The following is a 25,638-nucleotide window of genomic DNA, read 5'->3' on the forward strand; positions in this document are numbered from 1 at the left end:
TCGATATAGAAGTTGTCTAAGGGCTAGCCAGTGGTTTCTCACACCTTTAATCCCGGCAACCCAGACGCAAAGGCAGATCTGAATTTGAGGCCAGTCTGGTCTACAGATCGGGTTTCAGGTTTAAGAACAGTTAGTTCTACACAGAGAAACCCTGTTTCAAAAAACAACCAAAAAAGTGGTCTTAGGAAGACTGAAAAACTGAATTCTTTAATCTGCTATATGATACAACAGTTTACAAAATAATATCTTGCCCTCAGAGTCTACACCTGAGGGGATCAGACAATCAATAAGTTATTAAATGGTGAAAAGACAATAAAAAAGCATGTTAGGAATAAGAGCATTAAAGGGTTCAGAGAATCTTTAATATATAAGCAGAGTTCTGAAGGAAGAGTAGGCAGCCATGAAGATTACTACAAGAGTTCTTAGCAGTCTGTAACTTCAAAGACTCTGAGGCAGGAATGCTCTTGGGACTGACAGGGAAGCCAGGAAACCATTTTCTCCCTTAATAAATACGGAAGAAAAAGAACAAGAGATTAGGTCAGAGGACTTTGCAAGACTATGGCTCAAGATTGCAGCTTTTGCCAGGTGGTGGTGGCAGCACATAAAATTACTCCCAGCACTCAGGAGGCAGAGGCAGGTGATCTCAGTAAGTTTAAGACTTGCCTAGAGATGGCTCAGCGGTTAAGAGCACTGACTGCCCTTCCAGAGGTCCTGAGTTCAATTCCCAGCAACCACATGGTGGCTCACAGCCATCTGTAATGGGATCTGATGCCCTCTTCTGGTGTGTCTGAAGACAGCTACAGTGTACTTATATATAATAAATAAATAAATAAATAAATAAATCTTTTTAAAGAGTAGGATGCAAAAAATTTAAAAAAAAAAAAAAAGGACCTGCCTAGTCTCCAGGGTGACTTTCAGGACAGTCTGAGTTACACAGACAAACTCAGTCTTGAAAAGTCAAGGCTGGGTGTGATGGTGCACATCTTCATCACAGATCGATCTCTGAGATCCAGGCCAGAATGGTCTACAGAGTTCCAGGACAGCCAGAAATGTTACACAGAGAAACCCTGTCTCAAAACAAACAAGTAAAAACAAAACAAAACAAAAACCAAGACTGTAGCTTTCACTTTGAGTAAAACAAAACCATGAGAAAGTATGAACAGAAGAATGGAGTGGCATTACTCCTGTAATATGTTAATTACACTAACAAGAAGGGTAGAGGAAGCAATAATCCTCTGTGGATTAGACTGTATAATAATGAAAGGATCAGATTTAGGCTAAACTTTGAAGAGAAAGAATTTGTTGATGACATTAGATGTGGTGGCTTACTGAGGAGCGGAAGGGGTTTTTTAAGTCTGAGTAAAAGGAGGGTGGGCTGGAGAGATGGCTCAGTGGCTAAGAGAACTGACTGCTCTTCCAGAGGTCCTGAGTTCAATTCCCAGCAACCACATGGTGGCTCATAACCATCTGTAATGGGATCCAATGTCCTCTTCTGGAGTGTGTGGGAACAGCAAGAGTGTACTCACATCCACGAAATAAATCTTTTTTTAAAAAGGAGGGTATTGAAATTTACTGTATTGAGATTATGTGAAAAACACATTTATTAATATAAAACTAGGAGTTCAGGTTGTCATGTTAAAACAGTGATTACTACCACAAATGGGAGGCAAAAAGAGAAGTCAAATACAGATACTGGCTAGCACACTTGTCTGGGTTGGATGTTCAAGACTGGCCGTCTTCACCATCTAGATGGTATTACAATTGCAAGAATAAATCTAGGAAAATGTAGATGTCAAATACTTCATTAGGCTCAACAATGAGACATTCCCATCTCCTATCTGGTTTTCTTAAAATAAAACTGGTCTAATTTTTTTAGAGCTATAATGTACTAAGATCGTCAAGCTGATCCAAAAAACAGCAATTAACTGAAAAAGACGATGTTACTCCAAAATTTTCAGAAGAAAAAGAACTGAGCCGCATTCATGCTCACAGGAATGATGGGAATTAAAACACTGCAAAATTTATATTTACAAAATTTACATCTACAAAATTTACAGTTTGCAGTTAAATGCACAGGTATATGGATCCAGGATGTCTTGGTTTTAAACTTTTGGGACCTTGGGACAAGGCACTTCCTTTATATACAAGTCTCCCGAGTAATTAGCCGACAATAACTTGCATGGCTGTTATAAAACAATAAATGCTTCAACTTTAAGACTAAAAAAAATTTTTTTTCTGTCTTAGCCGGGTTTATCCCAGTGCTCGGGAAGCAGAGCCCAGAGAATCTCTCCGAGTTCCAAGCCAGCCTGATCTATATAGTGAGTTCCAGGATACCCAGGGAGCTACAAGTGAGACACAGTCTCAAACAACAAACCAAAGTTACCTGTCTTATCATTGAAACTACATTGTTGAAACAAAAGTAAGGAGATAAAGACTCTTCGGCTAAGCATTGATTTTTTTTTTAATTAACTTAACTCAAAAGAAAGCTGAAATCTTTTTCTAAACGCAGTTCTTTTAACGAAGGACTTTGCAACTCAAAAAATAGTCCAAAGTGACACAAAATCATCTTTGGGGTTTCAGAAGGAAGCCAACCTCCTAGTCCTCGTCCACACAGAGCTGTATCCACCTGTGACAACAGACAAGTAGGGCTCAATCCATCCTAACCAATTTAGTTCTCTGCGGATTCCTTCTATAAAATGTATTTATGTCTGAAGACAGGAAAAGGCAGAACTAAGCTTCTGAATGAGAGAACTAGGACTTCTCTACACAGACGTCTCCAAAAGGACTGTATTTCCTTTTCCCCAGTACCCAAGAGGACCATAGAGAAACTATCAGGTTGGTGATGGGGAACAGCAATCTACGTTCACTTGGCACCGACCCCCACCCCACCACTGCCGGCGCAGAGCTGCACATTCTCTCTTCCACACTCGCCGGGCTCCTGGGCCCGGACTAGGCTGTCCAGACTCCAGCTTCTGGTGGCTGGGCCAGAGGAAACAGAGAAGCAGAAACAATAGGGCCGTGGCGGCCGCCGTACCTCTCCCGGTCGCGGCCGTCGAAATAGACGAAATCACCGCTCTGGACGCACTTAGCGCAAGTCAACCGCCGGCGAGTGGTGTTGCACAGAGGACACCGCTCAACAGCCACGTAAAGGCCCTCGGCGTCGTCCACCGAGTCCACCAGGTCCGGTGCTAGAGCCCGCGGCCCAAAGCCAGGAGCCTCGGGCGTCCAAGAACCCTTCCCACTGGGAGACGCCATGATGATCTGAGCTCAGGGCCAGTCACGTGGGATTTTGTTTTCATCCAGGTGCATCCTGGGCTCGGAGGCGGGGCCTGAAGGCGGGGGCGGGAGAGGGAGAGGGGGCGGTCCAGGGGTTGGGGGCGGGGCTCAGAGGCCAATGCTTTAAGGTTGAGGGAGCTCTTGGTTCTCCTTCCTGCACTCCGTGGAGGCTGCGCAGTTTTGCCCTCGGAGTGGCGCTAAGCAAAGCCTCCATGTTTTGGAAAATATGAATAAGTGCCCCAAGCATTCTCTGCGAAACGTGTGGGAACAGAACAAGGGAATTCATTTCATTCATTAAAGTTACTATTAGGTTTTTGGCTAAAGCTGCAAGGAGCAAGGTTAGGAGAGAGTTGAATCTCAGAACTAACTGAAGTTTGACTCACCTTCCTCCTTAAAAGCTGTGGGATTTGAAGAAAATCCTTTAACGCCTCTGCCTGACTTTGTCTTGATTCGAGGATATAATTGCTGTTCCTCCATAACCCTGGAGGGTTGAGCAAAAAACTCCATTGCAGCCTAACACTTTCCGCATCAGGAAAAAACAAACTGAAGGTATAAATCCAAGATGCATGTTTTTGAAATCAGGTTTTGATGGATAATGCCTTCTACGTAGCCTCCATTTTCCTCGAGTTCCAATCCTCCTGTGGCAGCCTTGAGAGCTAACCGATTACAGGTATGTAACCACAGAAATCTGGCTGGAAGGACAGCGGGAAAGCTGAATTCTAGTGGCTTTTGTCCTACCCTCTGGACCATTTAGACTCACTAGTTAGGATTTCCTCTTAAGCTTCTTCAGGAAGAGGAGGTTTATATCAGATTTTTTTGATATGCCTGAAAACCACAGAAGGGAACTGAAGTGAGACTGCAGGTCCAGTTGAACCAATGATTCTCAAGGATGGCTACAGCAGGGTGTTTGTGCACTGATCAAAGCTCTGAACTCTTTGTCCCCCAAGTCACACTCCCAGCACACAGAGCTGCCTCTTGGGTACCAACTGATGTTTCCACCTTGGGACTGAAGTCTGTCTTTGAAAGGCCAGGTTCAGTAGCCATGTAGGGCCTAGAACCTGTCAACCTTCCTGTGCCTGTCATCAAATGCTGGTGACTACAACCTGGCTAGATCTTTGCTCCTTCTCCAAGATCTGTTTGAATACAATTGGGATTTAAAAAGTGATAAAACAAGACAAAAAACAAACAAACAAACCCATCAAACTCCCTGTATGACTTTTCCAAACAGTTTTCCCTAAACTTAAATGGTTTCCAAAAGTTTAAAATTTTTAAATAAACAATTTTATGTGATCATTTCAAGATGGCCACATAAAATTTTATATTTTAAGGTTTGGGATTGTGAGGGCTATTCCTGGTTATCAACTCAACTCTATCTGGAATGAACTACAATCCAGAAATGGAGGGCACAGCTGAGATCCAGATCTTGAGGCAGAGTGGCCATGAAAAGCTTAGGCCTAGGCTTGATATTACAGATAGTCTCCAGACATGCAGCTTTAATCCCAGGAGACAGGGGCAAGCAGAGCTCTGAGTTCAAGGCCAGCCTGGGACAAAGCAAGTTCCATGAAAAGCTGAGATCCAGGCATAGTGGTTCGCAACTTTAATCTGGATCATACCTTCTGCTGGGCCTACAGAAGGACAATGGAAGAAACACCCAGTCTCGTGGGACTGAGCAACTACGAGACTCTTGGACTTTCCATTCACAGCTGGCCATTGTTGGGTTAGTTGGGCAGTAGCCTGTAAGTCATTCCAATAAATTTCCTAAATATGTAGAGACATTCTCTAAGTTCTGTGACTTGAGAGAACCCTGAGTAAACAGGGATATCTCATTGGCTTTCCCAAGGCAACCTTCATAGTGTTTGTTACTACAGGCTTGTGAAGCTATCTCTTCCATACTTCAGAGGGCAAAATATTATACATGAATTTCTACTGATAGCTTACTACTGATAGTATCCAGATACGCAGTTACTTGAAATTTCAATGTATTGCTGTCTTCAGAGAATTAATGCATTACATGTTTACAAAAAAAATCCATTTAATGCCTCAATCTAGCAAAGCCTGAAATATTCCAGATTCTGAAATAAGTTCATTTTTCTACATTTCTTAAGTTTAAATAACACCTGAGTCATTTTAAGGAAGAACTTTTTTTTTTATTTCCATTTCTCAAGCATGATTCTTCACACAGAACCACACAGGTGCACTTTGGGCTACATAACAACCTCTGCTTCAAAAACATACAAACAAAAAACAAAACACCCCTCAATCCACCATCTTGTTAGCATAATAGAGGAAAATAACAGAGCTGCTGACCAGTGGCAAACATGGGAGACTACTACAGTAAGTGTAGAAAAAGCCAGCTCTTTCTCCACTGTGCACTGTGGAGCCCAGTGACATATACTCAGGCTTTCTTAAAACCTTTTGGAATAGGATACATGTTTCCAAATGCTACCTAGATCTCAGAAAAATCTTTGGAACCTATAAAGAAATCCAAGTGCCAAGTATATATAATCGGGTTTTTTTTTTTTTTTTTTTGGGTGGGGGTGTGTTTCTTTAGTTGTTTTTGGTTTTAGTTGTTTGTTTTTCCTAAGACAAGGTTTCTTTGTGTAGCCCTGGCTGTCCTAGAACTCACTTTGTAGACTAGGCTGGCCTTAAACTGACAAAGTTCAGACTTCCTCTGCCTCCCAAGTGGTGGGATTAAAGGTGTGCTCCACCACACCCACCTATAATCTTTTTTTTTTTTTTTTTTTTTTTGGAGCTGGGGGACCAAACCCAGGGCCCTGTGCTTGCTAGGCAAGCACTCTACCACTGAGCTAAATCCCCAACCCCCCAGCTATAATCTGTTTTTTTTTTTTTGGTTCTTTTTTTCGGAGCTGGGGACCGAACCCAGGGCCTTCCGCTTCCTAGGTAAGTGCTCTACCACTGAGCTAAATCCCCAGCCCCCCAGCTATAATCTTAAACGCAATCTTAAACAGACTAGAGTCATTTGTGTCTGCCTCCCAGTGCTGGGATTCCAAGGATGTGGTACTATTACTATGTCCAGTTTTCTTTCTTTCTTTTTTTTTTTAATTAACTTGAGTATTTCTTATTTACATTTCGAGTGTTATTCCCTTTCCTGGTTTACGGGCCAACATCCCCCAATCCCTCCCCCTCTCCTTCTTTATGGGTGTTCCCCTCCCCATCCTCCCCCCATTGCCGCCCTCCCCCAACAATCACGTTCACTGGGGGTTCAGTCTTAGCAGGACCCAGGGCTTCCCCTTCCACTGGTGATCTTACTAGGCTGTTCATTGCTACCTATGAGGTTAGAGTCCAGGGTCAGTCCATGTATAGTCTTTGGGTAGTGGCTTAGTCCCTGGAAGCTCTGGTTGCTTGGCATTGTTGTACATATGGGGTCTCGAGCCCCTTCAAGCTCTTCCAGTTCTTTCTCTGATTCCTTCAACGGGGGTCCTGTTCTCAGTTCAGTGCTTTGCTGCTGGCATTCGCCTCTGTATTCTGGCTGTGTCTCTCAGGAGAGATCTACATCCGTATGCCCAGATTTTCTGATTATCTCTATGACATCTCTTTAGCCGTCCCCCAAAAGGAGCATTTCTTTCCAGGAAAGAAGACAATTGAGGGGACACACTATAGCCACCGTCTCCCAGAATGCACACCCTACAGCAGAAGTTGCTTTAGTATTTCCAGCCTGTAAATACTGCCTTCAGTCATACAGGGCCCTGCAGAAAAATGGATGGAATGTTCTTCCAGTGAGTGACACAGCATGACCTAAGAGTGAAGTCATCGGCACTGGTGAACACTTAGCCATCAGCAAAAGGAACTGTAAGAGGAACATCTTGCCCTGGGGTTTGCTTTGGTGTGCGTGGTTGTACCCCCCTACCCCATGGCCTTTTTGGGTGTCTGCTCAGGGTCATCTCCCCTTGAAGTGAGAGTACCCCGACGTGTCAGAATTAAACTCCTCTTGCTTTTACATCAATCACTGTCTCCATGAGTCTCATTCAAGAGGTCCTGGAAGAGGTTCAATTCAGACCTCACAGTACCAGGGATCAGACCTAGGGCCTTTTACATTCTGAGCAAAGCCTTTCCCCCTGAGCTGTGCCCTAACCCTCACCCAACACTTGCCCTTGAACCATAGCAAAGGAAAACTTGGATTCCAATTAACAATCAATAATGAAATGCCCTGCCTTACAGCCCCAGCCCCAAATGAGTGACTCTTGCTTTTAAAGGAAGCTTTTTCTGTGCACTGTAATAACTGACCCATTGTGACACACATCACTCCCTAGCCACTGAGGGGGCAACTGTGGCCTGGCACACCAGATAAAGGACTGGCTTTGAAATTGAGTAAGAGCCCAAATGCCAGATCTACAAGTAACTTTGAGATCGCAGACATTTCACCTCCCAGTTTCCGCTTCCTTACCAGAAGGACAGCAGCCCTTCTCATACAGTAGTGACAGAGGTATGTGCACTTACATTGGTGGGAAGGCCTTTGAAAGCCATAATGTTTTACAAACCCCAGGCCACTCAACTGTCCTTGAAGAGCATATAGCAGGATTAGGGACTGAGTAGTCAGCCCAAGTGCACGTGGCTCATCTCCTGGTTCAGTGAGAGCTTGTGCAATTCAATGCCTTTATCTGTCTTCTCCAGGGCTTGATGATCTCCAGATGGGCAGCTGCATCCTAACAGGACATTCATCTGACGGCTCCCCAAAGGAGGAACCAGTCATTTGGACACTAGATTTGTGAGTTCATCATTATGTCTTAGTCTTAGTCGGCTAACACACCGACCAGCAATATAATGATTTGAACCAGTCAAAACAAGGATTTGGTGTTTTAGGGTATGTGTGTGGGAGGCAAGGTATTTGAGATCAGATCTCTATATATAACCCTGATGTCCTGTAACTATGTAAAACCAGGCTACCTCTTACTCAGAGGTAGCCTCCCAAGTACCAGGATTAAAGGTGAATACTACTACACCTATCCTTCTGTGTAATTTTTCAAATGCTGCTGGATATCTGGGTGAAAAATGTTTATATATATTGTTGGAAGGAAGACTTGATATAGGAGAATATATTATAGATTCTGTTTAAAGAATTTGGCAGATTATGCCAAAACTTTGAAAACAGCCATATCCTTTAAAGTTTCACTTTTGAGCATTTGCACTGACAATGCTCCACAAATAAAAATAGTCAAATGTTTGTCTCACTGATAGGCAGCAAACACAAAGGAACACAGAAGCATCTGACAATGGGAGGATAAATTTTATTCAGTAGCCTGTTAGAATGAGAGTCAGGGAATGCAGGGCAGCTGGCAAAGGCAATGTGCTGTTTGTCAACTTGTGACTCAAGAATGATTTCATGTTTCCTCCCCTGGAACAGAGTCAGCAGGGCATAGTCTCCATGAGTGTGCATGGTTGGGTGTGGGTGTAAAGCTTGTTTGTATAATAATGTGCATATTTTCATGTTCCTCCTTCAGGGAACATTCTCCCTGATAACGTTAATGACTCCATGATAATTAGAAACAGCATTAGTCCAGGAGTTGAGGGTGTGTCTTATTTCTCAGCAAAATTGTAAATGCTGAGACCTTCAGGACAGCCCTAAAGGCTGTGGGAAAGAACTCTAAAAACATGAGTTCAAAAATATATAATTTATCAACTATGCAAAATATAAGGATACAATATGCATTGTATAAGGTATATCACAGATCTAAAAGAACAGAGGCAGCTGTACTGTGAGACAGCTTGTCAGAAAGATAGTAAGGAAGGAGATAAGAAATTTAGGAAGTGGTATTACAGGGCAAGATCCCACCCAGCTAAGTTGGTTGTTGCTGTTTACAGATTCCCGAGTTCAAGGTCAGCCTAGGAAGACAGAGGAAGTTTAGTTTCAGGTGCAGGCATAGAAGGAATGGTAAAAGTCAGGGTGGGGTCCCACCCAGCCTGTTTATTGTCTGTGCTTTAAAAAGGCAGGCAAATCTCTGAATTCACTTTCAGGTAGCTGGGGTGGGAGGCAGTGAGTAGGATGTAAAGTGAATAAATAAAAGATGTTTTAAAATGTGCTTGCTGTCTCTTTCTGAGAATCAAGGGGATGGGTCTGGGTGTGCTGATTCGTGGGACAAGCAAAAGGGAACCTGGGGTAAAGACTGAATTGATATGTAAATGAAAGACCCAGCTTTTGGTCTGCAAAACGTGAGCTATCCAGAGAGTTTTTTAGACTAGCAAGAGAAAGCTGTCCGGAGAACTTAGCTTGTAACCCACAATTTGACCTCAAGTCATTCGTTTCTCCACTTCCAAACAGCCTCTAAGCCAAGACTAGTCCTTGGCATGTATCTTTAAGTAATTGGGAGAAAATGAGAGTACTAGTATATGACTTGTTTAAATCATAGTCACATAATTCACAGTCCAAAGCCCATTCCTCCGTATAATATCTGTTCCAGCAGAGACCATTGGGACCAGAAAACCCTAACTGTTTGGCCCTCTACAGATAATGTTTACCAACCCCTGCCTTTAAAAGCCTCCCTAAAGATTTATTAAAAGCCTCCCTAAAGAGTTTGAATCAGTAATTCCAGCTGTACATGTGATAATGGTTGATTTAAAACAGGATGGCAAAAGGAACATATACATCAGATACCATTTAGAAAGCTTGTTTTGAGGAATAGGGATTGTCTTAGTTATTGTTCTATTGCTCTGAAGAGACACCCTGACCACGGCAACTCTTATAAAGGAAAACATTTAATTGGAGCGTTAGTTTGTTATCATCAGGACCGGAAGCATGGCAGCATGCAGGCAGACGTGGTGATGGAGAAGGGGCAGAGAGAGTGTTTCCTCTGTGCTTCCAAGACCGGCTCAGCTCGTGGTATGCACATCCCAAACTGGCCTTGAGCCAGTGGTCTTCCTCCCTCAGCTTCCTGAGGATTTCAGGCAGAGGCCACCATCCCCAGCTTCAGTTAACTTTGTGTTGGTTTTCCCAGGTGTGAGCCACCATAGATTGTTAGAAACTGAGAGTACTTGGACATCAGATTTAGCGTGAGGGCCTCGTTAAAAGTTCTCCACATCTCAATAAAAAATTTGTCAGTAACAGCCTAGAAACAAGTTTTCTGATTTTTGCAAGTTCCCAACAATAAGCGTGTTGTGGTTTGCACTGGAGTTGTCTGTATTTTGATGCTAATTCCACTGCCCCAGGACGGCTCCTACTCAAATACTCAGGACTCACGTGACTTCACCAGAACCTTCTCCCCATTTAATTTGTAAAATACAAGTGAGTGCAGGTACGGGATAGAAGGAGGCCTGTCATTGGATGAGAAGGAAGGATGGGACTGGGACGGAAAGGAGGGCAGAGGGAAGGTGGAGAAGCTGCTGTGGAGAGAGAACATGGAGGCTGATGTTAAAATTCTATACTGTACCTTTACAGGTTGTTATGAATGTTCTTAAGGGATGGATGTGTACAGGGCTTTGTATGTTTAGGTGGGCAATTATATCTTATCTATGGATCAGAGGTTATTGTGCTGTGTGTTCTTTCATGTGCAGAGTTAAGTGTAAGGGAGTGCTGGGGCAGCTGGTCTGGGCGGCCATGGAGTTGGGATGTGTGTTTCTGGCATGGAAACCTGCCTTGGGAACTAGATAGGTAGAGAGATTGCTGACGGCTCAGAGAGAGAGGCCTTCGGCAGTGTGATATGGGATGGAGCAGAGCGGGTGAGAGGCTTTTTGCTAAGATTAAGATATCTACCAGATATCTTGGGGGCACCGCAGTGTTGGATCTAGTGGGGACAAAAGATACCTTTTTACTTTTTATATTTTTACAACAACACAAGCACATTTTGTGTGCATTTATACATTGCTAATCATTATTAATCAAGAGAACCTGAAAGAAATTAAAGACCATGGCTACTTGTCTTTGGGTGGCTGCTGTGCTAGGATCCAGGCTATACTATCCCAAGTGTGTAAAAGGCAGAATTTGTCTCTTTACATAGTAATTTCACTCAGACGTACTAGGGAACATGTGTTGGATCTCTATGGAGCAAAGGACAGGGCTTGAGAATTGTGCTGCATGTTCCATCCCAGAGAAGAGCACAGAGCACTAGAACTGGGTGGAGAGTCTCCAAGGAGATAAGCATAGATTAAGAAATGAGTGGTTCTCGAAGCAGTGGCTCATGGAGAACAGAAAGCAGGAAAACAAGGCTGTAGTTGTAGCCAGCCTTTGCTACTTGGGGGTTCTTCTTTTTTCCACCCTTTATTCCCCCATTTTCACTCCCTAACACTAGATAGGAAAGAAGAAGAGAAGAGGGAATGAGGGAGGGAGGAAGAGAGAGAGAGAGAGAGAGAGAGAGAGAGAGAGAGAGAGCAGCCCCTTCAAATATTTCTCCCAACTGTTCCTCACTCAGTTCCCCAACAGTCTGACTACACCGTCCCTTCTCCCTGTTTTCCCAGTACTAGCAGCTCCAAACTACAACAACTGTGGTAGCCTATCTGCTCAACTGTCTCCTAGCAATATCTTCTCCACCAACTGCCTTCTCCTCTCTACTAGCCCAATTCCGTACCAACTGCTTTCTCCTCTTCTCTCACTCTGTTAGCCCAATTCACTTTCTCTGCCTCAGCTTTCCTTTTATATCCTATCCTGTTCCCAGAAATCCTTAAAGGACCAGTTTACTAGCTACTGGGAATCCTTTAAAGGGCAAGGCTCACAAGATAAATCACACTACAGTGGTGTTCTAGGATATACACAAACCTTCACACTTAGAAGTTGAACCAAACCACACTCTGAGCTCCTGCAGTTCTGCAACCAATAAAACGGTAGCAGCTCTTGTTAGAACCAGAAAGGCTACCATAGCAAGGAGTGACTCTTCCGAAAGGCATGGAGCTCAACTTCCAAAACCTTGCTTCAAGAGTGACAAGCACAATGAATTCCTGATTAGAGACGTATTGCTTACTCTGTGTCTCTGTAAACAAAGGAGGGTGAAGGAGAGAAAGGGAGAGGAACAGAGACCATTCAGTAGAGACTATCAAAAAACACGCAGTGGTTTCTTGGACAGTTCAACCTTGAGTCATCTTCCAGCCTCACACCCCCGCCTCACCTTTGACCCCTGACCTCTCCACCACTGACCTCTCTACATCCACAGTAACGCAAAGTACCCTCCCTGTTCAGAGTTCCGAGCACAGAGTAGTCCTTGCTCTGTAGCCATGACTGTAGTTCATGACTACCATTGACAGATTGCCTTTATTTCAGTCAGTGAAATCCACATGGGTAAGGGACTAAGGCTGTAGTCACCCTAACATCTACTACACAGTACTCATCTGGATTTTAGTCCCTGAACTTCAGTTGGTTGACAAGTATTTATTATCAGCATGGTTTTGAATTAAAAAGTGAAGGGCAACTGCTCCTAGTAATCTATAAAGATTGTGACATAGACTGGTAGAGAAGGTAGCAAGGAAGAGGCTGGGATGATGATGTAAAGCACTTGCCTAAGGTGTGAGGCCCTGGGTCCATCTCCCAAGACACAACTGCCTGTTTATTGTGGTTGGAATATGCTTGGCCCAGGAAGTGGCACTATTAGGAGGTGTGGCCTTGTTGGAGGAGGTGGGTCACTGTGGGCATCGGCTTTGGGACCCTCCTCCTAGCTGCCTAAAAGTCCTCTCCTGGCAGCAGTCTAATCAAGATGTAGAACCCTCAGCTCCTCCTGCACCATGCCTGCCTGGATGCTGCCGTGCTTCCTGCCTTGATGATAATGGCCTGAACCTCTGAACCTGTAAGCCAGCCCCAATTAAATGTTGTCCCTTATAAGAGTTGCCTTGGTCTTGGTGTCTCTTCACAGCCGTGGAAACCCTAAGACACTTACAAACCTAGCACTCAGGAGCTGAGACAAGAGGACTGCTGTATTTAAGACCAGCCCGAGTTACATAGCCAGACCTGATTTCAGACCTAAGCAAAGCAAGAGTGCACCTTCATTAGTGTTGAAATGCAAATTTTAGGTCCTAAATTAAGTGATCCTAAATTTGAGGCTTTAACATAAGACATGCTTGCTCTGATCATGTATAATGTATGGGCAACATGTTTCCCACAAGACATTTAAAGAGTTGAAAAGAAGCCTCTTTCTCTGCTGAGAACAGAATCCTTACATGCCCCAATGTGACGAGTACACACTAGAATGGAAATCTGTATCTTGGGGAAGAAGCCCTGTCAGAGAGCATCTGAGGGATGCCAGGATGAGACAGAAACAATCCCTTGAGCACAAAGTACAGCTTCGAGCCAGAAACACAAAGATGGCTGAGTTAATAAAACAGGCCAACCAGGACCACAAGATTGGTGTGGGCCACTTCAAGAAGAGTTCGAGGGTAGCTGACTCTGACCTGGCTTTCTGTCAGTTTTGTTTTTCAGAGGGTTAAAATGGTGACCAGTGGCCTTTACTGTCAACCCTAATACCTTGGCATGTTGGTGAGAAAGGAAGGGAAAGGAGGATACAGAATTGCACACAACTCGTTGAGCCTCAAGTTGTCTGAAAGGAGAGCCGGAAGGAGTCTAAGGCAGCCATGCCTTGTGGAGCTTAGGGTGCTCTGAGAAGGGAGGCTGGGGGCCTATGGCTTGAGAATCTGAAAGATAAGAAGGCTGTGTTCACATATTTTAAAATGGAAGGAGTACAGGAGAGATGTGCAGGAGCATGCTGGAGAATGCTCAGCAGTTAAGAGTACCTGCCATTGGATCCAGGTTCAATTCCCAGCATGCACATGGCAGCTTGCAATGGTTTGTAATTCCAGCTCCAGGGGATCTGGCACCCTCAAACAGACATACGTGTTGAAAGACCCCCGGAGTGGGGAGACCCTCACTCAAGTCTCGGGATGATGCAACCCCCCAAGAACTCACACAAGACTGTACTTGTTGTAATCACATGAAGTTTATCGATAGCAACCAGTGCACTGGCGTCGAGACTTGTATCCCACGCAGGGGCAGTGGAGTTCGACCCCAAGAGGCTGGGAGAAGAGGTATTTAAAGGAAGAAACCACAACCCGAGGGGGCAGGGATGGCGTCATAGAATAACAGTGAAAAATCACAAGGAAGAACTCTGTCCCCCAAGATTGTTTCCTAGGAGAAGCTGTCTCCTACTTCTCAGATTGTTTAACTTCATGGTCCGCTAGTTCCTAGGAGAAGTTGTTTCCTGCTTCTCAAGATTGTTCTCTAAGATTTATGGTCAGCGGGGCTGGAGAGATGGCTCAGCGGTTAAGAGCACTGACTGCTCTTCCAGAGGTCCTGAGTTCAAATCCCAGCAAATGCATGGTGGCTCACAACCATCTGTAATGAGATCTGATGCCCTCTTCTGGTGTGTCTGAAGACAGCTACAGTGTACTCATAATAAATAAATAAATCTTTAAAAAAAAGATTTATGGTCAGCTAGTTTCTGGGAGAAAGCTGTTGAGCTGGCCAATGTAATTATCCATTCTATAGCCCTAGGAGAGGCTTTTTGGAACATACAATTCTGGGGCCTAACCTGTTTGTTTGTTTGTTTGTTTGTTTTTGCTCTAAACTTTGTGTCTAGGGGGGCAACTTTAAAACTTTTATCTTTCATTCCCCACTTCTTCTCATGGCTAGTTCTAATCTTAGAACTAAATTTTTGTATCTTTATAATATTGTTTTTTTTTTAACCTTGTAAAACATGATATTGTTGACATAACATCAAAATCTGAACAGTACTCATCTTTTTCTAATGAAGGTAACTAGCTTATTTAACACACAGGGACCTATAATCGGAAACAGAAGCAAAATTAAGAAGGGTCCCATAAGGGAAGATATCAGGGTAGTCATCCAAGGAGATCTACTAAACCAGCTCTCGAACCATCTCTGATGTGTAAGTCTAGGGAGCTTTTTGAAGATCTGAGTGTCCCTCTAGGTCCCAGCTCTCAGCCCCAACAGCTAGTACGAGGCTGGTGAGGGCTGAGACTTGATGGCTGTCAGGGTGGTCAGCAGCACCAGGTACGGTCCTTTCCAGCGAGGCCCGAGTGTCTGGGCTCCGTGTCATTGTATGTATCTGCAGTCTCTGACCTGGAGCTGATGAGATGTCTCGGGGGTCCCCAGGGCATAGGCTGCTGCCAGCTGTGAGCAGATTTCTTTCTGTATCACCTGTAGGTCTTTTAGCCTGGCATACAAATCATTATTACTATGACATGTTGGCTCAGTAACATCATCTAATATAGTCAGAGGAGCTGAGGCCCCATATAAGATCTCAAAGGGGGTTAGGCTGAATCTAGAAGGGAGATTTCTTGCTCTGAAGAGAGCAAGAGGGAAGGAGTATCACCCAGTCTGCACCAGTCTCCATGGTTAATTTGGTCAGGGTCACTTTTAGAGCTTTATCTATTTATTTTATCTGTCTTGAACTTTGAGGTCTGTAGATATAATGTAATTTTTAATCGACCTCTAAATACTTGGCCACACCCTGGCTTACCTTGGCAATGAAAGTAGGGCCTTTGTCTGACCAGATTACCTTGGGCATTCCAAATCAGGGGAAGATTTCTTCCAGTATCTTCTGGATGACTAGGCCATCTCTTGTTTGGTGAGGAAAGCTTTTATCTATTCCTGGAAAGGTATCTACAAACACTAGGAGATAAGCAATTTGGGCCTTTTCTTCTGTTGTACATTCTAAGTGAGGCCATCCCTTAGTCCAATCCCAGTTCCCAGTGCCTGTCTCTTGTAGGCCTGTAACCAGGATAGGCTCCTGCATAGTCATTCCCTGAGCCACTTTATCTGTTTTGTTACTGTCCCATGTCACTGAATCTCTTCCTTCCTGATGTCCTGGGCAATGAATAATACTCACAGTTGTTGGCTTCATCAGGGCATCTAAGAGATGGTAAGGCATCCATGGCGCTGATGTGCTGGGGGATAGAGGTTTGTCCATCCCAGATGACATTTGTGTTGTCCTTCATTGTAGTATGTACTTATCTCTGACCTTTATGAAGAGAACTGTTTCCATCGGTAGACAAAGTAGCCTCGGCTTTCAGCAGGGATCAATCAGCCAGTCGCAGAGGTCTTTTTTCCCACTCACTGGCTTCTGCCAGTACTTATACTCATGCTATGGTGGCTCCAGGTCAGGATTGGGCAGCAAGGTGACCAGATTGCCCCCAACCGGTGGAGAATCTAGTCCATGGCAGCTGACCAGTGGTCCCATCTTTTGGGACATTCTATTTAGAGGCAAAACATCAGCCACTCTATCACCCTGGATTGGGTGACAGTTGTTAGTGCCTGGCTGGCAGGAGTGATGGGTTCTAGGCAGAACAGCACTAAGCCACACATCTCCCAGCATCAGGTACTGGTGCACTGAGACAGTCTTAAGCTCCACATACACAGTCTGCAGAAATGCATACACATGGCCTCACCCAGCCATTTTAGCCCACGCAAGCCATCTTGGAGAGCAAATTTTTTATGAGGAAGGGATAGGGGCAGTCAGGGATGACCATGAACTAGTGGGTTATCCGGCCCACGCCAAGGTCCACTGTTCTTCGGGTAGTCCATAAGTATTGTTTGTTGCCAGTAGCCCCCTGTACCCAAGGTATTTGGATACTGGCCCACTGGGGCATAGGAGCACAGAGCATTGGGTCTCTGTATCCATAAAACAACTGGGCGGGCTTCTCTTCTATCTCTGTGCATAGCCAGCACTCTAGGACTAAGAGGCTCTCCAGTGGCCCCTCTTGTTCTTTCTGGGGCAGTCTCTGACCCAGTGTCCTTTTTCTTTGTACTAGGCACACTGATCTTTTTTTTTTTAAGATTTGTTTATTTATTATATATAAGTACACTGTAGCTGTCTTCAGACACACCAGAAGAGGGCATCAGATCTCATTACAGATGGTTGTGAGCCACCATGTGGTTGCTGGGATTTGAACTCAGAACCTCTGGAAGAATAGTCAGTGCTCTTAACCGCTGAGCCATCTCTCCAGCCCAGGCACACTGATCTTTAGCCAGGAATTCTCTTCTGTTGTCAGGTACTGTCTTCTTAGGTTCCCTAACTACTGTGGCCAGTATATGTTCCTCTCTTGTCTTTTATCTCTCTTTAGCTCTCTAACTTTTTAACCCTTTAAATTTCTGTAACTTTCTCTTTATATCTTTTTCTTATCTTAGCCAGATTGGTGGGGCATTTTCTAGCCCCTCAGAGACCCACCCTTGGAGCCTGGGGGCAGACCCGGAGCACTCCCTACCTTCAGGTGTATTGAATCCAACAGGCAGAAGTGAGGGCCTTCCATCCGTGTCTGTAACATTTTTTTTTTTTTGGCCTCTAGTAGGATTCTGTATTTCCTGTAACAGCTATTAACAAGCATCTCAAGTGGGATGGTAAGAAAACAAGAAGAGAGTCCAGAAAATAGAAGTCCGCCAAAAAGGACAAAAGCATTCAGTCACACAGAAAGACAATCAAAAGATTAACAGACAAAAAAACAGAAGTGCGCACAAAAACAAAAGACAAGTGGCCACCGCAAGATCACCACAAAACCAAACTGATTCAGATGGGAGCTTCCGTGAGCTCACCAAAAACAGATGAAGGGGAGCGGATTCCACATCACTCCTCTTTCCCAATCAGAATCTCAACTGACAAGTTGTGTGTTCAATCTAGTGGTAACACAAAGCAAAGACCTAAGACACACAGACAAAAACCACTCTGGAAATACAGATGGCCAGGAGGGCAGGTCTTTTCTCCAATCCAGGAGAATCACCGAAACCTCACAAGCACCCAGATGGGAATCTCTCAGGCATCCCTGGGGTCCCTCCTCACCTCCTGGGACGTCTCCCAGGGCAGTGCAATCAGTGAGCCCCAGGCACGTCTACCGCTCACACTCGCTTCTCTCCTGAGACACAAGCCTCCCTCTCAGCCCGAGATGGGAGTGACTGCGAAACCAGAACTCCAGAACTCCCGAGCAAATACAGACCCAGAGTAGCAAATACAGACCCAGAGTTTAGCTGGCACAAAAGACAGACACAGACAAAGACACAGATGCTATCTCACCTCCAAGTGGGTCTTTGGAGATGAGGGTGGTCACCCATCCCAGACGAGCCCCCAAATGAAAGACCCCCGGAGTGGGGAGACCACAACCCGAGGGGGCAGGGATGGCGTCATAGAATAACAGTGAAAAATCACAAGGAAGAACTCTGTCCCCCAAGATTGTTTCCTAGGAGAAGCTGTCTCCTACTTCTCAGATTGTTTAACTTCATGTTCCGCTAGTTCCTAGGAGAAGTTGTTTCCTGCTTCTCAAGATTGTTCTCTAAGATTTATGGTCAGCTAGTTTCTGGGAGAAAGCTGTTGAGCTGGCCAATGTAATTATCCATTCTATAGCCCTAGGAGAGGCTTTTTGGAACATACAATTCTGGGGCCTAACCTGTTTGTTTGGTTTTTTTTTTTGTTTTTTGTTTTTTTTTTGTTTGTTTGTTTGTTTTTGTTTTATTTTGCTCTAAACTTTGTGTCTAGGGGGCAACTTTAAAACTTTAATCTTTCAGTGTAAGAATAACAGCAATGCACATGAAATAAAATAGACAATTAAAAATATGGAACTTGTATTATGAGTTTATGAAATACCCCTAGGCTGAGGAAGAAAACACAGGAGAGGTGTTGTACATTGCACCAGTAGAGGAGGGAGCTGCCTCAGAGCTCAGATTTCTGAAAGAAAAATAAAGGCCAGATACTATTAGCAAATTGGTGTGGAAGAGGGGAAAAGAGAAACACACACACACACACACACACACACACACACACACAGAGAGAGAGAGAGAGAGAGAGAGAGAGAGAGAGAGAGAGAGAGAGAGGAAGAAGCATGGCCCATATTAAATCTCAGAGTCAGTTGTAGGTTAGCAGTTAAGAAAAGACTGTAAGCGAAGGGTATTGGGTGTACCTGGAAGAGAATGGGGGACAAGAGGCACAAAGAAGGACGCCAATGGGTTCGGTCCCCAGCTCCAAAAAATAAAAAAAATAAAAATAAAGAAAAAAGAAAAAAGAAGGATGCCAAGACAAGAGTCTGATCAAGGCGACAATTTTATGTTTCCCCCAAGGCTGAATTTATACCATAACATGGGTAACAGAGGGAGGGGGGAAATAAGAAACATTTATGCAGGCCAAGGACACAATATTTGTGTGGTCGGGGAATGGGCTGATGTTAACAGGATGTCAGAAAGGTCACAGGTTGGTCATATCTATTAGTCAGCAGGATGTTGATTTTTCAGAAGGTTTCAGGTCATCACATTGGGTATCTTGACATATCATATGTTATCATATGATTATTCATCTTGACCACCAGATTTGTATTAGTCTTCTGCAGCTGGCTGGGGATTTTCCATGAACCCAGTCATACTTAATGCTAACTATAATAATAACATCAACAATGGAGGGCTTCAAGGGCATCGCTCCCAACAAAAAGACCAGCCATTTTCACTTTCGTTTGGGGTGGGGTTGGGTCCCTCCCACTGCCCCTATGCTCTTGATTGAACAGACTCACTGTTCTCTCTCAAGTAGGTAAAAGGTTGGAAAGAAGAGACTTAATGATCAAGGATGTAAAAGCATCTTCTGTCTTGCATTAGCTGGGGCACTTTGAGCCAGGTGTGTATCCAGGAGTAGAAGGTGTGATGCTGTTGTCTGAAACCTGAGGAGTCCTTCAGGAGGGGCTGAGCTGAGAAGAGGAAGCCACTCAGGCTATGGGGATGAACAGTTGGGATTAAAGAGGCCGGAAAGGCTAGATGCTCCCTTAGGAGAGGGATACGGTAAAGACAACATTTTGGCAGCTATAGCTGCACAAAGACCCCCAAATAAACACAACTACTGGGCTGTTCTGTGATGGGCTTGACCATGCTGCTTGTTGGCAGAATGTGGACTTGGGACTTGGCGCTAGAAAAAGCAGTTAAGGGCTGGAGAGATGGCTCAGCGGTTAAGAGCACCGACTGCTCTTCCAGAGGTCCTGAGTTCAAATCCCAGCAACCACATGGCGACTCACAACCATCTGTAATGGGATCCGGTGCCCTCTTCTGGTGTGTCTGAAGACAGCTACAGTGTACTCATATACAAAATAAATAAATAAATAAATCTTTAAAAAAAAGAAAGAAAAAGCAGTTAAACCCTTTAATCAAGGCTTAATGGGCCTGTACCCCTTAATGCATCGCCTTGGGCATGGAGGATAGTGGTACTGAGAGAAACATAGCGTATGACAGCCTGGCTCAAGAAGTCTCAGAGGAAAAGGATGCTGGTTAAGTGGCCTAGAGGCCATTCTTGTGATATTTCGGCAAAGAATGTGGCTTCTTCCCGCCCTTACCCAAAAAGTCTGCCTGGAGTTAAATAAAAGAGTTTTGTGGATTAATGGCCTCAGCAGAGGAAATTTTACGACAGTCTAGTACTGACTGTTGTGGTTTTTGTTGTTGTTGAGGGTGGTAGTGGTGATGGTGGTGGTGGTGGTGGTGGTGGTGGTGAAAAGAAACAAGCTGATCAAGGAAAAACAAAATGTACAGGAAGAGAAAAAGAGCACAATGAAGTGTAATGGAGCTCTAAGCCCAGTTCTCAAGGAGATACAAAGTTTAAAGGAAAGCCTAATGCTACAGGGAATGGAGGGAGTGGTAACTTCAGAATGAAAGGAGTGGTAACCTCAGGACAGACACCACCCAGCTAAGCTTTCAACTTGTCAAAAGTAATTAAATAAAATCTTAAACTGTGAGGGAAATGATCAGCAGCAGAACCAGGGAGCCATTTGCCAGCCCCAGCAAACGGACAGCAGGGTCTGGCTTTAGAGTCAAAGATTCAAGGGGTTATGGAAACTTCATCATGGCTAAGGAAAACCACTAAGGTCAAGCGTGTTGTCAGGAATGTCCTTTCATGGAGGTTCAGAGAGGCCACTTTGTGAAGCTGAGAGGGTGAAGCCTAGATCGCTTTGCACGTCCCAAAATGTGGAAGGTGCTAATGTCGTGGGGTATCCGCTGAGGAAAGCTGCTAACACATTTGGAACCAGCCCAAGGGAAAGAAATGCGTGCAGTCAACAAAGGTAAAAGGAGTTGGAGATCTGAAGAGTGCTTTTGACGTCAGATGTGAAGATACAGAATTTGAAAATTTTCCCTGCTGGCTTCAGGTCTTGTTTTGGCCAAGTACTTCCTCCCTTGGCTCCCTTCCTTCTGTTTGGAATGATAATGTATACCTTCTGCCATTGTGTGTAGAAAGTAGTCGATCTGCCTTTTGATTTTGATTTCACAGGAGTTCAAGAGATTACCTTGAGCCTCTGAAGAGACTTTAAACTTTTACAGTGTTGAGACTGGAGTAGACTATGGGGACTTTTGGAACTGGATTGAATGCATTTTTGTATTGTTATATGGCTACGAGCCTATAGGGGTCAGGGAGTGGAATGTGGTGGTTTTTATAAGCCCCATAGACTCATAGATGTGAATGAATGCCTGGTCTCCGGGGAGGGGCACTATGTGAAAGAATTAGGAGGCGTGTGGGCTTGTTGAAGGAAATGTGTCACTGGGTGTGGGCTTTGAGGTTTCAAAAAGCCCATTGTCTGTCTGTCTGTCTGTCTGTCTGTCTGTCTGTCTGTCTTTGACTCTGTCTCTCCCTCTCTCCCTCCCTGCTGCCTACAGATCCCGATGTGGACCTCTCAGCTACTTCTCTAGCACCATGTCTGCCTGAATGTGGCCATTATCTTTGCCATGATGACTATGGGCTAAACCTCTGAAACTGTGAAGCAGCCCCAATCAAGTACTTTTCTTTATAAGAGTTGCTGTTGTCACTATGTCCCTTCACAGCAGCAGAACACCAAGCCACATGTCACAATGCTACTTCCAACTCAAAGTACAGTTTCCCTCCGACTTGAGGCATTACCTGTAAATGTATCTTTTATTTGCCTGATGTAATCGTCATTTTGGAGGCTCAGTGCCGAATGAACTCACTCTTTCTAGCTCTTTGTGAACTCTGGCTAGCTGGTTCAACTCTACTCCAAGCTGACTGGTTCAAACTGGCTTCTTGGCTTGTGACTGAATTGCTCTGCTTGGTCTCAAACTAACTCAGAAATCTGTTCTAATCGTCTGTCTCCTTCTCATTCTCTGGCTTGTTCTTCACCCGTGTCTAGCCTTTTCTCTCTGCAACCTGTCTCTATACAACTGTCCTGGTAAAAACTGCCTCTGAACGCCCCAAACTGAACTGCCATGAACTCAACCCCTCCATGGACTGCTTCTCAACTCAATGACTCCTCTGAACTGACTGCCTCTGTCTCTTGAGTGCTGGGATTAAAGGCATGTCCCACAACACCTAGACCTAATCTTTTTTTGTATCTAAAACTTGCTCAGTACCAGGCTGGTCTTGAACTCAAAGAGCTGCTTGCCTCTGGCTCCTGGGATTGAAGGGGTGTCGGTGACAGACCAAATCTTTTGAGTTCGGATTATCTTAGAGAAGCTGACCTAAGGTTAAACTCAAGTAAACTAATAGGCACCTGGAAACCTAGCACCAGTTTCCAGGGTTACCCCCAATAAGACCTGTGTCTAGCACCAGTTTCCAGGTTATTTCCCAAGAAATCTGCACCCTCAGGTTACAAGCCCGCCCCTGACACTTCACTTCCTAACAACCACCAATCAGGAGGAAAACAGAAGTTAAGTTTATGGTTTGGCTCCCAGCACCAGCCAATTATATTAAAGTCCATGATGTTCCCCCGATCAGATGTGTACCAGGCTAGACATCCCTTTCCTGCCTCTATAAACGCTTGCCTAAAACTGGGGTTGGGTCCTTCTGCTGCTCTCCCGAGACAGAGACTTTGGTGTGGTCCAAGCTTCATCTTGAATAAAGAGACCTTAGTGTGATTGCATCCAATTTGGCTCCTTGGGGGTCTTTTGGGGGCTCACAAACATTTCCTGGCGCAACATCTGTTTTCCAGCCAGACTAGCCACGTTACTGGATTAAAATTACTATACAAATACCTTCTTGTTAGAGACTTAGCTTGGTTTCCCCATTTTAAACACTGCTGAAATATACATTGCTGCATATGTCTTGCACAGTTGTCCCATGTTTGCTTAGGAATGGGTGTTTCTGGAATCAAAGATCTACAGACAGTAGAATAGAAGGCCCCAGGGTTCATTTAGGTACATTCGAGAACTCAGTGTAAAAAATCAAGAGCCTGGGGCTGAGTACATTCTTCAGTAAGTGTCATTTAGATACCGACTAGTGGTTTGAAAAAACTTATCTTACACTAAAATAAGACTGTGGGTCTGCTCTCTCCAATTAATTTAAATATTGCAAGGGCTTGACAGCCACAGTAACCAATGGCTACCCTTGGGCACCAGAGATACAAGACACTCCCCTCACATAGAACATGCGCTAGACAAATCAGAAAGTCACTATTCTTTCTCAATATAGTGTAATACCTAAAACGAAAAGCAGAAAAGTATTAGATCACGTGCTATAAGGGGGAATGCCTTCCTAAGTATGGTGGTTTGTATATGTGTGGCCCAGGGAGTGGCACTGTTAGGAGTCGTAGCCTAGTTGGAGTAGGTGTGGTTTTGTTGGAGTAGGTGTGGTCTTGTTGGAATGGGTGTGGTCTTGGAGTAGGTGTGGTCTTGTTGGAGTGGGTGTGGTCTTGGAGTGGGTGTGCTCTTGTTGGAGTAGGTGTGGTCTTGTTGGAGTGGGTGTGGTCTTGTTGGAATGGGTGTGGTCTTGGAGTAGATGTGGTCTTGTTGGAGTAGGTGTGGTCTTGGAGTGGGTGTGTCATGTGGGCTTTGATACCCTCAGCTGAGTGGAAGCCAGTCTCCTAGCAGCTTTCAGATGAAGATAGAGAACTCCTCAGTTCTTCATGCACCATGCCTGCCTGGAGGCTGCCATATTCCCAACTCAATGATAATGAACCGAACCTGTAAGCCAACCCCAATTAAATGTTGTCCTTATTAGAGTTGCCTTGGTCATGGTGTCTGTTCACAGCAATAAAACCCTAAGACACCAAGCAAGGTTCCAAACTTTTGAAGAAAGTGGAAAAATGCACCCACTGACTATGTACCAACCATTTTAAATTGGTTTTTTTTTTTAAAGCCTTCTTTAAAACATGATAAATAGAGCCAGGAGGTGGCAGCACATGCCTTTGATCCCAGCAGTTGGGAGACAGGTAGTTCTGAATTTGAGGCCAGCCTGGTCTGCAGAATTTCTGGATAACAAGGGCTATACAGAGAAACTCTGTCTTAAAAACAAAACAAACAAAACATGAAAATAGTAATCTTGAGAAATATTTTCAGCATAAATTGGCAAAACACTTTAAATACAAAAAGCTGTTAACGAAAGAGAAATATCTAGAATATTGAGCAGAAGATACAATATACATCCTACAAGCTTATGAAGAGATGCTCAGTCTCACTAATATATCAGATAAATATAAATTTAGACACTGTAAGCTCTATCAACCAGCTTAGCAGATATAAAGAAGCAATGCTAACAGCAGTGTTTATAGGAAGACGTGAGTGTCTGGTGCATCTCCAGGAGAGGAAAACCTGGTATCACTGTTCCGAAGGGGCTTGCTCTCCCTCTCACATGAGGAGCCCACCGGCTCTCCCAGTGGCTCTCCCAGCTGCTCTCCCACAAGCTCTCCCACCAGCTCTATGGTGAAAGAGAAAACATCAGCCCAGGGCTTCCTCTGCAGGAGCTCCAGGAAAGAGGAATCTTTTCAGAGATGCCTCCTGAGCGAATCCAGAAATGTCCCGTTTAGATTGCTCTACCCTCATTTCTGCAATGAGGAAAGCCCACAACAATGCCCCTAGGTCTGTGGCATCTTGTCTCGACTGCAGATGCTTGCTATTGTTTTTTTTTTTTTTTTGGTCCTTTTTTTCGGAGCTGGGGACCGAACCCAGGGCCTTGCGCTTCCTAGGCAAGCGCTCTACCACTGAGCTAAATCCCCAACCCCGCTTACTGTTGTTTTAATGAAGTTTAAAAATAAGTTCTAATAGTCCAGTTAAGTTCCTTGATGGCCCCGGGGACTATATCCTAATCCTTTCCCCTAACCCTGGGGACTGTAATGTGTGGAATATAGTTCTGTATTGTGTGAAGTCTGGCAAAGAACAGTATGCTGCTCCTCCTGTGAGCTTCCACACAAATGCTCTTTTTCTTACACAGTGAGCTGACCATGGGGGTAGTGTGGAAATTTTGTCCTCTCACCTTTTGGCTCCTGTGCAGATCACTTTCCCAGAGCTAAATATGAGGACTGTTATCATGAGCTCTCTGTTGAAGTTCAGGTGTTGCCCCATAAGTCACATGAACACCAATCTCTGTCAGACAGGGATAGTTTATTGAACATTTGCCCTTGGACAATGGACCAGGGATGTAGCCTAGACTCAGAGGCTAGATAGACTTCAACCCAAGCCAGAATACTTCAGAGTTTTTAAGCCTGAAATCCATAGATATCTGTGCTAAGTTATTCCACCACTCA

At 44.5% G+C, this 25,638-nt stretch overlaps 1 protein-coding gene and 1 long non-coding RNA gene across 5 annotated transcripts in view; one reads left to right on the forward strand and one right to left on the reverse strand.

Annotated features, from left to right (window-relative positions):
• The window catches only part of Atg14 (autophagy related 14), a 31,360-nt gene extending 28,070 nt beyond the window's left edge, over positions 1 to 3,290 (reverse strand). Inside the window, exon 1 of one of the 2 annotated variants that reach the window (XR_015637968.1) lies at positions 3,035 to 3,263. Coding sequence is in view for 1 of the 2 variants with exons in the window: in NM_001107258.1 (NP_001100728.1) it covers positions 3,035 to 3,255 (221 nt within the window). In the remaining variant the exon portion in view is untranslated. Of the gene's footprint in view, positions 1 to 3,034 lie in introns of both variants that reach the window. The other variant, NM_001107258.1, reaches the window with a different exon arrangement.
• Positions 3,291 to 3,401: 111 nt separating this feature from the next.
• The window catches only part of LOC108352900 (uncharacterized), a 28,041-nt gene continuing 5,804 nt past the window's right edge, over positions 3,402 to 25,638 (forward strand). Inside the window, exons 1-3 of one of the 3 annotated variants that reach the window (XR_015638723.1) lie at positions 3,402 to 3,946; positions 6,867 to 7,086; positions 7,909 to 8,002. This is a non-coding gene — a long non-coding RNA (uncharacterized LOC108352900). Of the gene's footprint in view, positions 3,947 to 6,866; positions 7,087 to 7,603; positions 7,721 to 7,908; positions 8,003 to 25,638 lie in introns of those variants that run through there. The other 2 variants (XR_015638725.1, XR_015638724.1) reach the window with 2 other exon arrangements.

This window comes from Rattus norvegicus, chromosome 15 (assembly GCF_021556685.1).
Source record: "Rattus norvegicus strain SHRSP/BbbUtx chromosome 15, alternate assembly SHRSP_T2T, whole genome shotgun sequence".
NCBI classification, from domain to species: Eukaryota; Metazoa; Chordata; class Mammalia; order Rodentia; family Muridae; genus Rattus; species Rattus norvegicus.